The sequence below is a fragment of the Manis pentadactyla genome, assembly GCF_030020395.1.
Source record: "Manis pentadactyla isolate mManPen7 chromosome 15 unlocalized genomic scaffold, mManPen7.hap1 SUPER_15_unloc_1, whole genome shotgun sequence".
NCBI classification, from domain to species: Eukaryota; Metazoa; Chordata; class Mammalia; order Pholidota; family Manidae; genus Manis; species Manis pentadactyla.
The window spans coordinates 989,858-1,005,888 of NW_026644588.1; the positions used below are offsets into that span (position 1 = coordinate 989,858).

The 16,031-nt window shown below is 47.9% G+C and overlaps 1 protein-coding gene across 9 annotated transcripts; it reads left to right on the top strand.

Annotated features, from left to right (window-relative positions):
* Positions 1 to 4,761: 4,761 nt before the first annotated feature.
* LOC118920339 (zinc finger protein 747-like) lies at positions 4,762 to 12,522 on the top strand. Of its 9 annotated transcripts, none has more exons than XM_057496555.1 (4): positions 4,762 to 5,117; positions 7,754 to 7,880; positions 8,110 to 8,201; positions 9,898 to 12,522. In XM_057496555.1, the coding sequence occupies exons 1-4, from the start codon at positions 4,938 to 4,940 to the stop codon at positions 9,922 to 9,924; spliced, it is 426 nt and encodes a 141-aa protein (XP_057352538.1). In that variant the 5' UTR covers positions 4,762 to 4,937; the 3' UTR covers positions 9,925 to 12,522. The 9 variants fall into 9 exon arrangements, 5 of the variants coding, with proteins under 5 accessions (XP_057352538.1, XP_057352536.1, XP_057352537.1 ...); XM_057496553.1 differs by lacking the exon at positions 8,110 to 8,201 and having other exon boundaries at positions 9,898 to 9,996; positions 12,041 to 12,522; XM_057496554.1 differs by lacking the exons at positions 7,754 to 7,880; positions 8,110 to 8,201 and having other exon boundaries at positions 4,762 to 5,130; positions 9,898 to 9,996; positions 10,734 to 12,522.
* The last annotated feature ends 3,509 nt before the right edge of the window (positions 12,523 to 16,031 follow it).

Sequence of the window (16,031 nt, forward strand, 5' to 3'; positions counted from 1 at the left end):
TAACTGGGCTCTGTTTATATGAAGGAATGGACAGCTGTTGTGGGGGCCCCAACTTTGCACATCAGCAGGAGCTGTATGACAGCTCCCATTCCAGTTTTGGCCTAATTTCCATTGCTGCCAAAGACCTAGGATGGTTCTAATTTGTGGCCTGGATGCCTCCATATATTGTTAGACCAAAGGTCACCCTTAGGAGGTGTCACTTGTTGAGGCAAGCTCTAGCGCCTTTGGGAATGTCATGAATTTGTTATCTTGTTCCCAGAGAGTGTCACATAAAGCCCAGTACTGGAGGGGAAGGTTTTCACCAGGTCCTACAAAGGAGCCATGTGTCCTGATGGTCATAATTCTGTAGCGTGGTGTTGCCCCTCATAGTATGAGAGCCAGGTTTCAACTATAATTGGTACTGGAATCCTGGGTGTGATTATTAAAGAGTGGGGGAGCCCACAGCAAATTAGATGGGATGTGCCTCCTCTAAGAGTACATCTGTAAATGTCACCATGGCTTTGGCTGCGAGGAAACACAGGACCCTCAGAGCTGTGAACTCTTGAGTGCAGGAGTGCGGTTGAAGTCATTGTCAGAGTAATGTGAATTCCCATTCTTTCTGGGCTGTTCACTTCAAATCCATTGCTGTGAAGGCAGAGGAATATGTACAGGAATGGAGGTCTTGTTGTCCAGGGTTGTGCTTTTGTGAACCAGCCACTGTTTTTGATGTGCCAGATTGGAACAGCCTCCATGGCTTGCCATCCCCTGCACTGATTCAGGGCTACCCTTACCGGGGAATAAGGAAAAATAGAGTGGAGTTAGTATTGGGTTGTTAAACCTAGTTTCCAAAAAGAGTGGGAGATTCAGATTTTTAAATTTGAACTATTTTCCAGAAACATTATTGACATACATATTTAAGGTGGATAATTTGAAAAATGTTGCCACACATATAAACCTTATAAAACCATCATAATCTTGATAATGAATATATCCATTATTTATAGCTCATGCCCTTTTATATTCTCTCTGTCCTCTCCAGTCCTACAGGAGTCCAGTGGTTTACTTTCTTTAACAATAAATTTGTTTGCATTGTCTAGAATTTTACATGAATTGAATTATTGTTGGTAATTTTTTCTGATATTTTTTACACTAAATAGAGATCACTGATGTTGCTTATATGAATAGTTCATTATTTTACTGTCGAGTAATGTTCTTCTCTATTCATATGCCACTATTGGTTTACCTGCTCATGTGTTAAGGGGAATTTGGGTTGTTTCATTTGGTGGTTTTTTTTTTTTTTTTAATAATTATTTTTTTTATTGAATGGTAGTTGATGCACAGTATTACATTACATTAGTTTCAAGTGTACAACACAGTGATAAAACATTTATATACATAATTCTAGGTTCCAGCTATCACCCTACCAAGCTGTTACAATATCTTGACTATATTCCTTATGCTATACATTACATCCCGGTTACTTATTTATTTTACCATTGGAAGTCTGTCCCGTTTTTTTTTTTTTTTTTTTTTTGTGAGGGCATCTCTCATATTTACTGATCAAATGGTTGTTAACGACAATAAAATTCTGTATAGGGGAGTCAATGCTCAATGCACAATCATTAATCCACCCCAGCCTAATTTTCGTCAGTCTCCAATCTTCTGAGGCATAACAAACAAGTTCTTACATGTAGAACAAATTCTTACATAATGAATAAGTTACCTAGTGAACAGTACAAGGGCAGTCATCACAGAAACTCATTTGGTTTTGTTAGAAATAAAGCTGCAGTGAATGTAGGCATACAATTCTTTATATGAATTTCTCTTCTCCCAATACTTTATAGAGTTTGTGGATGTATCAGTATTGAAGGAACTGCCCAACTGTGCTCTAACCTGCTTGTACTCATCTGTGTTCCCACCACCAGTTTATGAGAACTCCTGTTCATCCACAATCTGCCAATACCTGGTTGGTGGTTTTGTTATTCTTTTTAATTTTAGCTGTTTTAATAGGGGTGTAATAGCATCTCCGTGTGGTTTGAATTGCACTTCTGTGATGTTTCATGAAGTTTAGCTTTTTTGAAGTTTTCATCTGCTACTTGTTTAGCTTGTTTAATAAAATCATCATTAATACCATTTGCTTACTTTAAAATAGACGTTGGGTGATATTGTCCCTTTCACTAATAAAGACATATGTAACAAAGCCATATGTTGAAACTTCACTTATTCTTCAGCAGTGATGTGTCATCTTTGCTAAATGGAAGTATTGTTTTTGAATTCTATAAGAATGTTTTCTCATTTTCTGGTGCTATTCACAGTATAACATTCACAGAGTCTACTTGCTTTTAAGCATAATCTACAATTAACTTACTGACCAGAACTTTCTTAAATCCAGCCATCCAATAAAATAATCTGTGTTGTAGGGTTTGTCAATTTCTGTAGTGTATATACTCCCATCCTAGCCAATTTCAAGTTGCTCTGAACATGGATTTGGGAAGCGGTGTGCAGTGGGACACTTCTGTTCCCACCCTTCTGCTACCATAGCAACAGATAACCTCAGCAATAGAAAGAAGAGTACAACACTCTAAAGTAATTTGGAAGCGACAACCTTTGAGTACTTTTTACATCTACTTTGAAAAGTAGTTTTATTGAAGTGTAATAGTCATAATAAATTCTGCATATTTAAAATATATAATTTGTGTTTTGATACTGCTTGAACCACTGAAACCAACAGTTTCCTCTGCCTTTTTAAATACTAACATAAAATGGATAGGACATATTCTACCCTTTATAATGTGCATTTTGAAATACATACACAAGAGGAGCATGTTATTAAGCCCCATGACCCCATCCAGTCTTCTATCACTACTGGACAAATCATGGCCATTCTTGTTACATACTCCCCATGCAGATTGCTGGATAATGTTATTTATAATCCCAACATTTGTCATTCAATGCCTAATTCCTTCAGAATGCATTTCCAAAACATAGAAACTTTTTAACCAAAATATTTGAGGAGTCATAAAAATATATTGTCAGTGCTAAGCATTACAAAAAACATGTTTGTTTCTTTAAGGCAATCAAATCCAAAATGGATCTATAAGACTTTTGATAGATGTGTTTGGTAGGTCACACTGACATAGAAATGTCACTTCACTTTTTAATTTTTGGACCATTTATTTATTTATTGAGTTGCTTAGTCATTTGCCTATCAGAACTGGCCATGGTCTGGATTTGTTTTTTGCATCTGATTGAGGCTATGTAACATGCTTCACTCACCCACCACCACCGTGTTACCTCTACATTGGATATTAATTAATCAGATGGATGATTGAGGTCCGGTCCTGGTGGATAAGTGTGTGATAGGGACACACCTGGAAACCAACCCAGTGACATAGCATTTTGCTACCACACTGCAAACTACCCTGGGATCACAGGCATTTCAGTTGCCATGTGCTGTACATGTCTCCAGCAGAGTAGGAGAGGGTATTTTGGTGTGTGGTAGTGTCACTGCAGCACAAACTGTGAGACTGTCATGTGACACTGACACCTCATCACAGCCTGGACACGTGTGTATGCTCCATCCAGAACAGAAAAAACTGACATGAGACACCCAATCAACACATGAAAAACACCCAGGACCTGTGATACAGGACGATCTGTATATCACAGCAGTTGTGGCCACACAAACACACCAATAGTGCACAGAGATTTGTGAGAAAGACATGACATAGGGATTCCCCAGGGCATTGTGTGTCAGGCACACACACATACACACAGACTGAATATACAAACTGTCAGTGGTGAGACCATACCTGAAAACACAACTTTGACCCAGAAGTTCTGCAGCAGTCAACGCACAATGGGCAGGACCTGGTGAATAAGCATTAATTTCCCTGAAGTTCCCTCCCTACCAGCTTCCAACTTAAGCCCAGCTGGAGAAAGCCGAATATGCTTCCTTAACTGGTCCTACAGGTTTGCCTCACCGCTTGTTTTCTGCCTCCAGCGTTCCCCTGGTAAGGCCTCCACCAGCGCATTCCTGAGGCGCTCCTTGTTTTCATAATAAATTTTCCACTCCCCTGTCTGACAAATGCAAGAGACAGTGACTGACTCTTGCTGTGGCAAGCTCTGAATAAATAGCTTATAGCCTTTGCTTGTACTCATTTTTGGTCTTCATTTATTTCCATCACACACAAGCAATCACACAGTCTTCGTGTACTGGATGTGGCAATGCAGACAGCATGGCTTGGAGAGAATAATCCTCCCCATCACTCCACAGCGCCCAGGGAGAGGGAGGACCTCTAGGCAAGTCTGGCCTCTACTGGGAATCAGGGGAGGTACACAGGCCCTGGACATTGGATGTCACTGGGTCACAGGGGAGGAAAGAAGGTGAACTTGTGTCAGGGGCCAGCCTTTCCACACCGGTGCACCTGGTCACCTGAGAGGCGCTCACAGGTTTCAAAGGAAATTTTAAAACTTACAATACAGTGTGCCCACTTCTTCCATTGGGATCATATGAAATAACAAGTTGCAGAAAGCACAACTGGGAAATTTGGGTGCGTCCCCTGGAGAGTGTGCCTTGCCTCTCCTTCCCTGGAGCCTCTGCACACCTTTGTCAGCTGTTTCCTGGACTACAGACCTTTGGCTCCTAGGACCGGCAGCGCCCTCCAGCGTGGCCAGATGTAGGACAGAAACTACATTACCCAGGGGGCACCGAGAGGGCGACATCACCTGAAAGGGTCGTTACGGTCTCGTTTACAGAGGCAGGATTTCCGGAGTCGCCAGGCGAAAGCGTTTACGGCGTGGGGCCCGTCCGCTCCACCCTCGCGCTGAGTTCTCGGCTGCCGGTCGGTCTGAGCAGGGCAGAACGGCGAGGAGGCCCCACCTGCGCCTCCGCGGGTTCTGGGTGGGGTCGCTGAGACCCCGGGCGTCCCCGTGCGAACCCGCTGGCAACAGGTCTGATGGCGGCGCCCTTATACCCGCCGCAATTGAGTGAACGGTCCCCGCGCCTCCCCCTCTCGTATCACCAGCGTCGCGGTCCCGCCGCCCAGACGTGCGGGACGGCGGTGTCCTTCGACCCTTCGCCTTACCCTCTCCCGGCCGTTTCTCGGAGCCCCGGGATGGGGTCACCTCGGCTCCGGGTGCGGAATCCAGGTCAGAGGTCCCGTGGGGGAGGGCCCCGTTCCTGACGGCCGGCGGGATGCTGTGTGGAGGGGCGAGGTGTGTGGCACCAGGGCCCCCCTAACACAACGGCGTGCGGGGCGGTCGGCAGGGAGGAGGCCCAGGGTTCGCAGACCTCACTGGGGTCCGGCTGCACGGTTTGCTGAGGCCGCGGCAGCTGAGATGGGGCGCCCATGCCCTGCCTCCCACCCTCTGCTGTGGCTTTGGCTCAGCTGCCACTCCAGCTTCTGGTCCGTGGAAGCCTGCCGGGCTCTCGTCTCGCCCATGCCTGCTTTCTACTACCAGCAAACGCGCCCATTTCAAATCGAGGGCGGGGGCGAGGATGCACGCGTGCAGGGGCTGAGACGTCTGTCTCCCCGCACCCCAGCCCCAGGGTCCACAACTAAACCTCGGATTTCCGTTACCCGACTCCTGTTTTGATCCTTCTTCAGCGGCCAGGTGTCAGGACTGCGCCGGGGCCCACGGAGGAAAATCCCCACCCACTGCATTTTACCGCCTGGAGCGGTTTTTAGGGATTATTTAGCGCAGCGGATTAAAATCTTGCCACAGTTGAGAAACTGACAAAGTGCTTCCCTGCCGTACATAGTTCTCCTCTCTTTTTTACTTTTAGGAAGGAAAACCCAGAAAGATGTATCAGACTTGTGTAAATGAGCGTGTGTCAAAATGGCGGACAGTTTTTGCTTTGATTTTATGAAGGAATATTTGTGAGTCTACATACTACATACACACATACGAATATATATATTCATTTACCGAACCAGCAACAGGGACCTTGTTTATTTATATTGCAAACAAATTTTTCTGTCTTTAAGTCTCACTGCTGCCCTGGGCTGCCGTTTTCTTTGGTATAAAATAGGAATTTGACATTTTAATTCAGTATAGCAATACGAATTCCTTTGTCCTAGTCTGGGGAACCGGGAAGGATGCACGGTTGATGTGTGTCAGCGGGTGTCCAGCAAGGTCTGGGAAGTGCTGGCATGGGGACGCCCCCTGGACCTGTGCTGAGCTTGGAGGATCACCCCGGTGGCAGGCTGCTCCTCGGGGCTCCCTGGCCTCCTTCCTGTACACAGTTAAAGGCTGGCGGCCGAGAGACAGGAGTAGCGTTTTTGAATTGCTGCTGTGCTAGGACTGCAAAGGCAGCAGGGCAGGCTGGGAGCCAAGGCCGCCCAGGCGTCTGACTCTCAGATCCCCAATGACAGCAGTGAGTCTGTGTTGTTCAAGACATGCAGGTACATTTGAAAAGTAAGACCATTCAGATGGTCGGAAATGACGGTGTGCAGGAGTGTGGTGTCCTTTGGGACACGAACGCACAGGAGGCCCCGGGTCACGCTCCGGCAGTCACCCCGGTCAGCCTTACCAGCCCTGTTCATCATCAGGCCTTGTCACATCGGTTAGTATCGCAGCCGCATGGCCCCCTCCTCCCTTTACTGCAGTCTCGGCCCAGTGTGCTGTCCCGACAGAAGCCTCCCCTGTCACCACATCTGAAGTGGGCCACAATCTCTTTAGTCTCCTTGCTCTATTTTCTTGTTTTTGGAAGCTCTGGGGCCCCCTTGCTGGTTTAGGATCTGTTCCCAGCCCCGGATCACAAGCGCCTGTTGTCCCTCTGTGCCGAGACCGGGAACAGCCTGGGCTCGTGAAAGGCCCTCGGTGAACACCTGAGTGACTGAGCGGGGTCCCCCCGCAGGGCCTGCGCTGCTGTCCTCCTCCGCTTGTTCACCCAGCCCCGCGGCCAGCTCGGCAGCCTTTGCCCTTGGCGTTCCTGTCGTCTGGGGCCCTGTCCCCGGGTCTCACCACATCCTTCCTGTGCATTGCTGTCCCCTCGTAGGTGCCCCTGGCCCCACCTTCCCATCTTCTGACAACTGTGTGCCATCTTTCCTTGGGTTGTTCAGATACCATCTCTGCTCCTTACAAGTGAGATTGTGGGTCACTTTCTAGAGCTGCCTGAGCCCAGGTGCAGGTGATGATGGCATTAACCTCGTGCACTGTGGGAGGATTGGTGAAACTCACAGAATACACCGAATGCTCGTGCGCCTGGGGCTCCAGGGTCTGCCTTGTGTCTTCCTGGTGAAGTGACAGTTCTGGGGTTGCTGCAGAAATCAAGCCTTAGAGAAATGACGTGACGTCCTCCCTATGTCCACACAGCTGGGAAGTGGCAGACTCAGGAGTCTTGATTCTGTCCCTGGGCATCTTAACTGCAGAGCTGGGGATGTGCAGTCCATTCCCCGGCATGCGATCCGTCAGCTGGCTGGCACGGGGGCTCCACGGGGTTTGGCCTGCTGCTCCTGCTCTAGTTGTTGGGAACATCACGGCCATCTCCCCGTCCCTCTGACGTCACAGGACACTCACCATGTGACACAGACCTCGTGCGGACACACTGCACCATCTCCGTTGGCTTCCCCAGGGGAGGTTTTGCTCTTAGCCACAGTTGCATTATGTCCAAAGGCTGCGTCCTCCCCTTCGAGCCCAGCATGGAGCTTGGCCTCGGTGATCCGGGCCTGGGCCTGGGTCTCTGCACCTTCACCAGTGACTGAGTGACAGGCTCTGATCCCATCCAACAGCAGAAGGTCAACACAACTTCCTCCGTTTGACTTTCCAGGTGTCCGTGACCTTCGAGGATGTGACCGTGAGCTTTTCCCGGGAGGAGTGGGGGCAGCTGGGCCAAGCCCAGAGAACCCTGTACCAGGAGGTGATGCGGGAGACGTGCTGGCTCCTGGTGTCCCTGGGTAAGGGTTCGCCTCTCACCCCTGTGCGGGACCACTGGTTCCTGGCTGTCAGGATCGGAGGAGCCACGGGCCCTCTCCCGGAGCCCCTAGTTTCCTGGTCCGTTTTCCTCCTGCCTGGTCTCCCTGTGTGTGTGTCGGGTGTCAGTGGGATTGAGACAGTGTCCCTCTGAACACAAGGCCCCACCCCAGCGTCCAGCACGCTCAACCTCAGTCTGAATCCTTATTCCAGATACCACAGGGGGTAAACTGGCCCTGCCTGTTTGTGTCAGGTGTCCCACAGTCCTGGAGCAGGGTCGTGGGCTACGGGCCGCTCTCGAGATGGTGAGTCAGGCAGGCTCCACATGGTATTTGTCATCGGCGCCCCCTGAACAGCAGGGTCAGGGAAAACTGCCCTTGTGTCTCGTCGTCATCACAGGATTCCTGAGGCCTGGGTCACAATCCTTGCCAGTGCAGGAGTCAGAAGGCACGCAGAAATGTCGGAGCCACAGGTGGTGCCCCAAAAAGCCCGTCTTTTTACCTGCTCAGTGTGGGATGCTGATCGTCAAGAGAACGTCTCGGGTCACTGCGTAGGGTTCCGTGCTCCTTCCTTTTGGCCAGTTCCTCTCGTCGCGGTGGGCACGGCCTCCAGCTCACAGCCCTGGGTAGTGTGCATGAGTTTGCTGGAACTTTAATGGTGGTTTTTTTTTCTGTTTCATTGTTGTGTTTTAACAGTAACCTTCCATTTGTCAGAACTGAAAGTGACTTTTCTCATTTACCAAAGCAAAACAGGGCTCCCTTTTAGAATAAAATTTTAAGAAAAAATGGGCCTTGGGTCAAGGAAAAGCCATCAGTGACGGTGGCTCACGCCGTATGCTGCGCACACCTATCAGCCTGAGTTTAGTTGGGAAGGTAGGTGTCCGTTCTTAGATGAATTGTGATGAGTTGTAGAAAGAAAACAAAAGGGGCTTTAGGTCAAAACCGGTCATGAGTGCTTCAAAAATGGCATCTCAGGGAAGGACTTCGGAGCTGGGAACTCGAAGGCTGTGAGCCAGCGGGGAGGGGCCTTCCAGGTGGAGGAATCAGCCCCAGGAAAGGCCCTGAGGTGACAGGGCCCGAAGAACGCCTGTCGCACTCTGCCTCCTTCCGCTCCCTGAGCCCAGTGCTGGGCAGGTGACAGGCACAGCGCCGTGACTGTGACTGACACCTGTCTGAACAAACCCTGGGCTGTGGAGCAGAACGTGCCAGGGGAGACAGTAGGCCCTGCTGCCCCCATCACCGGACTTGCCCTCAGAACCCTCCCGCCTCTGCTGAGACGTATGTGGCTGCGTGGAAGAGAGAACCGACTGGAACTGGCTTCCCCGAAGGAAATTCTCCACCTCACCTAACAAAGGCCCAAGTGGGTCCGGCGGGGCTGGCGGGCTTAGCAGCGTGGCTTTGTCACCAGCCGCAGGAAGGTCCTGTGGGCCAGGCGTCTGCCTGCTCCTCGGGCTGCAGGGGCTGCGGGCTGCCCTGCACGTCGGTGAAGGCTTTCCCCGCAGAGCGCCCAGCCCGCCTCTGCTCCTGGTTCTGGTGATCAGGGCTGCCACTTCCGTGATGCTGACCGGCCTCCAGGGAGATTTCACGAATAACGATGCCTCACCTTCAATCTGAGACCTTCTGTTTCTGCCTGTGGAGACTGAGATCAGGCATCCCCAGGTGTTCCTGAAGCACAGGGTGTTTGAAACCAGCCACCTGGATCAGTTACAGAACTTCTGGAAGGAAGCGCCCCCCACCCCAGGGACCCAGAGGTGCGTGTGAGCGTCGTGCACACCCCTTGCACTCTGGCTCACACGGATGACCTTCAGGGGCAGTGGTGGGTCGGCAGGCAGTGCCACCTGCTACCTCACGTGCAGTCCAAGAGTGGGGTTTGGGTGCTTGGTTTGTGGGTCACAAATGAGCATTTCCTATACCTTGGGAGCAGCTCTGACACCCCAGGCAGAATGGAAGGGTTTCGTTGTTTTCATCAAAACACCCATGTTCCTTCTTTCTCCATCAAAAGGACATCCGGTTCCCAAACCTGAGCTGACCCACCTGCTGGAGCGTGGGCAGCAGCTGTGGCCTGTGAGGAGGGACCTCCTCTCCCGAAGCACCTCCCCAGGTACAAGCCAGCAGCTGGTCGGGTGGGTCCGTGGCGGCCCCCCGCCTGTGAGCACTGAGACTGTGAGCTCCTGGGGGTTCTGACTGCTCCTCTGTCATGTCAAGGGATGCACATCAGCGGATCACCATTGTTTTGAGACCTGGGCACCTTCTAATGTCAGCGTGTAGCTTTCGGGTTGCTCTGGAACCATCCGGCTGGTGGGGGGACACCTGCAGTTGCACATGATGTGAACTTGACTCCACGTGTTCCATGACAGGATCTAGGCATTCGGCCACCCCTGGGGCCTCAGGCCTGGGGAATGTGGCTTAGGTCTGTGCCAAGGGAAAGAGCCAGTGGGCCTGGTCTTCAGCGCAGCTTGATTTATTCAGCCTGCGGTCAGAGTCAGTGACACAGTCTCTGTGTGAGGGGGTCATTGGCAGTTGTAATGCTGTAACGCAGCAGGCTGCTTAGGACAGTGCGTGGCCTGTAGAAGGGCTCACAAAGTTCGCTCTTGTTGTGTCCACGTAATTATGTCCATCATGAGTGATAGTGACATCACACGTTCCTTTCTGGACTCAGGAAAAGGGGCCTTCCTTCTCCTTGGTATTTTCATCTGCGCTGTCGTGTGACCCCCACTATTTCCCACCTTCACCATCCATTCGTCCTGTTTGTCCATAAGACACGCAGTAGCTGCCCCATGCCCTGTAACTTCCTGCCCCTCTTGCCCTGACAAACACCACACTGCTTGGCCTCTCCAGCCACAGGTGTGCCTCTGAGTGAGCCGTCTGGGGAGTCGCAGGTGGTCCTCTCCCTGCCCTTCAGGCTTCCCAGCCAGCGCGTGAGCACCTTTGGCCAGCACCCCCACCCCAACCGTCTGTCCCAGATGCCACCCCCGTCTCCTTCATCTCACAGCTCACTTCGCTGTCCGAGGCATCAAGCTCCTTGACCACGTACGCTCCTTCCCCAGCCCAGTTTAGAGAACGTCCTGTCACCCCAGCCAGTTAGATGGCAGGACACCCCACAAGTAGCAGCACCTCAGTGTCTCTGTCTCCGTCCTGCCCACATCCCCGTACCCCTGGTCCTGCCCATCAGATGCTGTGTCTCCTGAGCCTGCCTTGCCCGCCACCCTCAGGAGATCTACCAGCACCTGTCCCAAGCTCTCCCCGTCCTTTGCGTGGATGATGGCGGAGCCTCCCACCCTGCCTGCCCACATCTCTGTGCCCCTGTGCAGCTCGGTACCCTGCACCAGCTCCTGCACCCACTCCGACCTGGTCTAAATCATCACGGCTTCCTCAGTCACTGCTGTCTTAGCACAGAATCAGCATCACGTGAAAAACGAACGCTGCGTGCCTCTGCCGCTTGCTCCCGAGCCTGTGCTGGCCCATCTGTGCCTCGCATCTGTGGCTTCCCTTTTCCTCTGTGGAACACGTCTCACCCCTGACCTCTTGGCCTGTTCCTCCACTGGCCCCACACGGCGCCTCTGCCTTCTCTGGGAACCTGCTTCTTCACTTTTCTCCGACTTGTGTATCCATCTTCTCTCTCCACACAGGCTCAGGTCACTTATGCTTGGGGAAAAGTAAAATGGGTCCTGGGCCTTTAGATCCACAGCAGCCCACCGCGAGCGTCCACTCCACTCATGAAGCCAAGTTTCTTGAAAGAGTTGCCTCATTTAAAGAAAATTCATGTGCACTTTACTTACAGTGTTTTTGTTAAGATCTCGTTAATTTTTTTTTACCCTGGAAGTGTATAATAACGTGCACAAACCTTACAGGTTCTGCTTAAATTTTTGCACATGTATTAGTTGAAGTGCCCTCCAGCGCAGTCAGCCTTTAGGATATTTCCAGGGCCCTGGCAGGCTCCTGGTGCCCCTTCCTGTCAGCTGCTCCTCCTGCAGTGCTGACCACCATGTACACTCTATCGCTGTGAATTGGTTTTGTTGTTGTTTTTGTTTTTGGGTTGGTGATGCTTTAAACACCAGAAATTAATTTTCTCGCATTTCTGGAGGCGAGAAGTAAGGTGTCAGCACATCGGTTCATGCTGAGGCCCCTTCCCCCTTGGCTTGTAGAACAGATGGCCTGTCCGTGTCGGGGCCATTGCTGTCACCTGGTCGCCCCATGCAGCAGTGCAGGGCTCTCCGGGAAGTCGGAGCCAGCCGCCTGTGTGACACTGAGGAAGTGGCCCACACGATCGTGAGGGCCGAACTGCTTGACGTCCACAGGCAGTCCTTACGCCGGAAGAGTTGCTGTTGCAGCCTGAGTCTGCGGCCAGAGCTCCTTCCTCCCAGGGATGTGAGTCTTTTCCTTTCAGGCCCTCAGTTGCTTGGACGAGGCCCGCTCACCTTATGAAGGACTTTAATCCTGTGCAGAGGACTCCCCTCAGCAGTCGTCAAGGCATTGAATCATACCCAAAATCAGGAAAGCTACATGCACAGCTGAAGTAAATGCATGATAAACTATGAGAGACAAATGTGGAACAGAATTCTCATTGTCTGGTCTTATAAATGGTTGTGTGAAGTTGTGTTACAAATGAAGAATCCGGATATTTAGGCATGGGGTCAAGTTTGTGTAGACTTAATAGTCGCCACCATCTATTTAGTCCCTTGGTGTTCGCACAAGATGCAGTCATTTGAAATTCATACTGGGATTTTCTTTTGAGACTAATTTTTTTTTTGAGAGGGCATCTCTCATATTTATTTATTTACTTGTTTATTTATTTAAGAGTGCATCTCATATTTATTGATCAAATGGCTGTTAACAACAATAAAATTCTGTATAGGGGACTCAATGCACAATCATTAATCAACCCCAAGCCTAATTCTCAACAGTCTCCAATCTTCTGAAGCATAACAAACAAGTTCTTACATGGTGAACAAGTTCTTACATAGTGAATAAGTTCTTACATGGTGAACAGTGCAAGGGAAGTCATATCACAGAAACTTTCATTTGATCACACATCATGAACTGTAAACAATCAAGTCAGATATGATTATTTGATTTTCATACTTCATATATATGTGAATCCAACATTTCTCCCTTATTAATGTTATTATTGTTTTTTAAATAAAATGCTGAAGTGGTAGGTAGATGCAAGATAAAGGTAGAAAACATAATTTAGTGCTGTAAGAAGGCAAATGTAGATGATCAGGTATGTGCCTATAGACTAAGTATTAATCCAATCTAGACAAGGGCAACAAAACATCCACGGATGCAGAAGATTTCTCTCAAAACAGGGTGGGGGGTTAGGTTCTAAGCCTCACCTCTGTTGATCCCCAATTTCTCACCTGATGGCCCCCCTGCAGCTGTGCCTGTCTTAGGTTGTTCCTCCCTTGAGGAATCTTACCTGTCTCTGGCTAACCAGTCATCTTTTGGGGCCATACAGGGAAATGTAAAGTTGGTTAGTGAGAGAGTAGCAATATTGTTTGAAAAGGTTAGCTTTTTACTTCTTTGCAGATTTATGCCCTGTGACTTCTATGCCCAGCATTTGTCTTGAGGTATCTTTACCACTTGGAAGAATTATGATACTCGGTGATTTTCAATATGAGGCATGAATTCTACTAAAGGGTTGTAATTAGGAAGGAAGAAGAAAAGCTATAGAAGTAGCAGACTGAAGAAAACATGGGAAGATTGATTATTTCTTTGATGTATCTTCTTGTAGAGTAACATAAGCATGTGTAGGTTTTAAACTACTTATTAAATTGCATACACACATTAACATAATAGGAATACAGCTACATAACAAAAGCAGACCTACAATTACCAGCCATCTCCAGTGAAACCAAGAAAACCAGTTAGGTACCCTAGGTATTTGTGAAAATTTATCAATGATATGATGGATATTGTCTAACTGAATTTGAATAGTTTGAGAAAAATCAGACAAATTAAAACAACACATTCCTGGGAACTGTTCTCATCCCATATGTTCTTTTAACAGTAGATAGTCTATAGTCATACGATTTTGGAGCACTGCAACTTGCACTTCTCCTAATTCTTGGTTGAGTTCCAACAATATAGATCCAGTCAAATTTGTTGTTTTACTGTATGCAAAGGCCAGCTTAGATATATCCTTCTTCATTCCAATGACAAGTCCAGGAACCGGTGGGATGAATGCAGCTACAACTGCAACAGCGCCAGGATCTTTGTTGAAGTTTTTTGATGATCTTCTTCTGGTATGACTCTTCCAGATTATGTTGATGTTAGAAGTTCTTCATATCGTATCTTAATTCATTTTCTGGGTAGCCAAATTAGACTTTGATCCTCTGTATAGACACAAACAAACCCTTTGCCCACACTTTGATATGACCTTTATACCATTGTGAAGAACCTATTGGATATCACCACACAGGAACTGCTTTTTTTTTTTAAGAGAAAGGAATATTATCAGAAAAATGTACTTCCATAGCTGATCATCTGACACCCTTTAAAAGATCAGAATTAAGGATATGCAAAACATGCATTAATCGTTGATTTGTAGTTAGTTTTATCCTATCAGGGAGTAATCCCCCTTTCTCTTTTCTTTTTGTTTTCATTAATCTACAGTTACATGAAAAATATTATGTTTACTAGGCTTTCCTCTATATCAAGTCCTCCCCCCAAACCCCATTACAGTCACTGTCCATCAGCATAGCAAAATGTTGTAGAATCACTACTTGTCTTCTCTGTGTTGCACAGCCCTCCCTTTTCTCCCACCCCCCACATTATGCATGCTAATCATAATACACCCTTTCTTCTCCCCAACCCTTATCCCTCCCTACCCATCCATCCTCCCCAGTCCCTTTCCCTTTGGTACCTGTTAGTTCATTCTTGGGTTCTGTGATTCTGCTGCTGTTTTGTTCCTTCAGTTTTTCCTTTGTTCTTATACTCCACAGGTGAGTGAAATCATTTGGTATTTCTCTTTGTCCGCTAGGCTTATTTCACTCAGCATAATACCCTCTAGCTCCATCCATGTTGTTACAAATGGTAGGATTTGTTTTTTTCTTATGGGTGAATAATATTCCATTGTGTATATGTACCACATCTTCTTTATCCATTACATTATCCGTCTACTGATGGACACTTAGGTTGCTTCCAATTCTTGGCTATTGTAAATAGTGCTGCAATAAACATAGGAGTGCATCTGTCTTTTTCAAACTGGAGTACTGCATTCCTAGGGTAAATTCCTAGGAGTGGAATTACTGGGTCAAATGGTAAGTCTATTTTGAGCATATTCAGGAAACTCCATACTGCTTTTCACAATTGTTGAACTAATTTACATTCTCACCAGCAGTGTAGGAAGGTTCCCCTTTCTCCGCAACCTCACCAACATTTGTTGTTTGACTTTTGGATGGTAGCCATCCTTACTGGTGTGAGGTGTTATCTCATTGTGGTTTTAATTTGCATTTCTCTGATGACAAGTGATGTGGAGCATCTTTTCATGTGTGTGTTGGCCATCTGAATTTCTGCTATGGAGAACTGTCTGTTCAGTTCCTCTGCCCATTTTTTAATTGGATTATTTGTTTTTTGTTTGTTGAGGTGGGTGAGCTCTTTATATATTTTGGATGTCAAGCCTTTATCGGATCTCTCATTTTCAAATATATTCTCCCATACTGTAGGGTGCCTTTTTGTTCTATTGATGGTGTCTTTTGCTGTACAGAAGCTTTTCATCGTAATATAGTCCCACTTGTTCACTTTTGCTTTTGTTTTCCTTGCCCACGGAGATATGTTCAAGAAGAGGTCACTCATGTTTATGTCTAAGAGATTTTTGCCTATGTTTTCTTCTAAGAGTTCTATGGTTTCATGACTTACATTCAGGTCTTTGATCCATTTCAAATTTACTTTTGTTTATGGGGTTAGACAATAGTCCAGTTTCATTCTCTTACATGTAGCTGTCCAGTTTTGCCAGCACCATCTGTTGAAGAGGCTGTCATTTCCCCATTGTATGTCCATGGCTCCTTTATCAAATATTAATTGACCATATATGTTTGGGTTAATGTCTGGAGTCTCTAATCTGTTCCACTGGTCTGTGGCTCTCATCTTGTGCCAGTTCCAAATTGTCTTGATTACTATGGCTTTGTAGTAGAT

Excerpts from the sequence above, each read along its gene's own strand:
- LOC118920339 (XM_057496551.1), top strand. The coding sequence starts at position 4,938 with ATGGCGGCGCCCTTATACCCGCCGCAATTGAGTGAACGGTCCCCGCGC. Across the intron at positions 5,118-7,753 it reads TGGGGTCACCTCGGCTCCGG|GTGTCCGTGACCTTCGAGGA; the intron begins GTGCGGAATCCA and ends TTGACTTTCCAG. Across the intron at positions 7,881-8,109 it reads CTGGCTCCTGGTGTCCCTGG|ATACCACAGGGGGTAAACTG; the intron begins GTAAGGGTTCGC and ends TCCTTATTCCAG.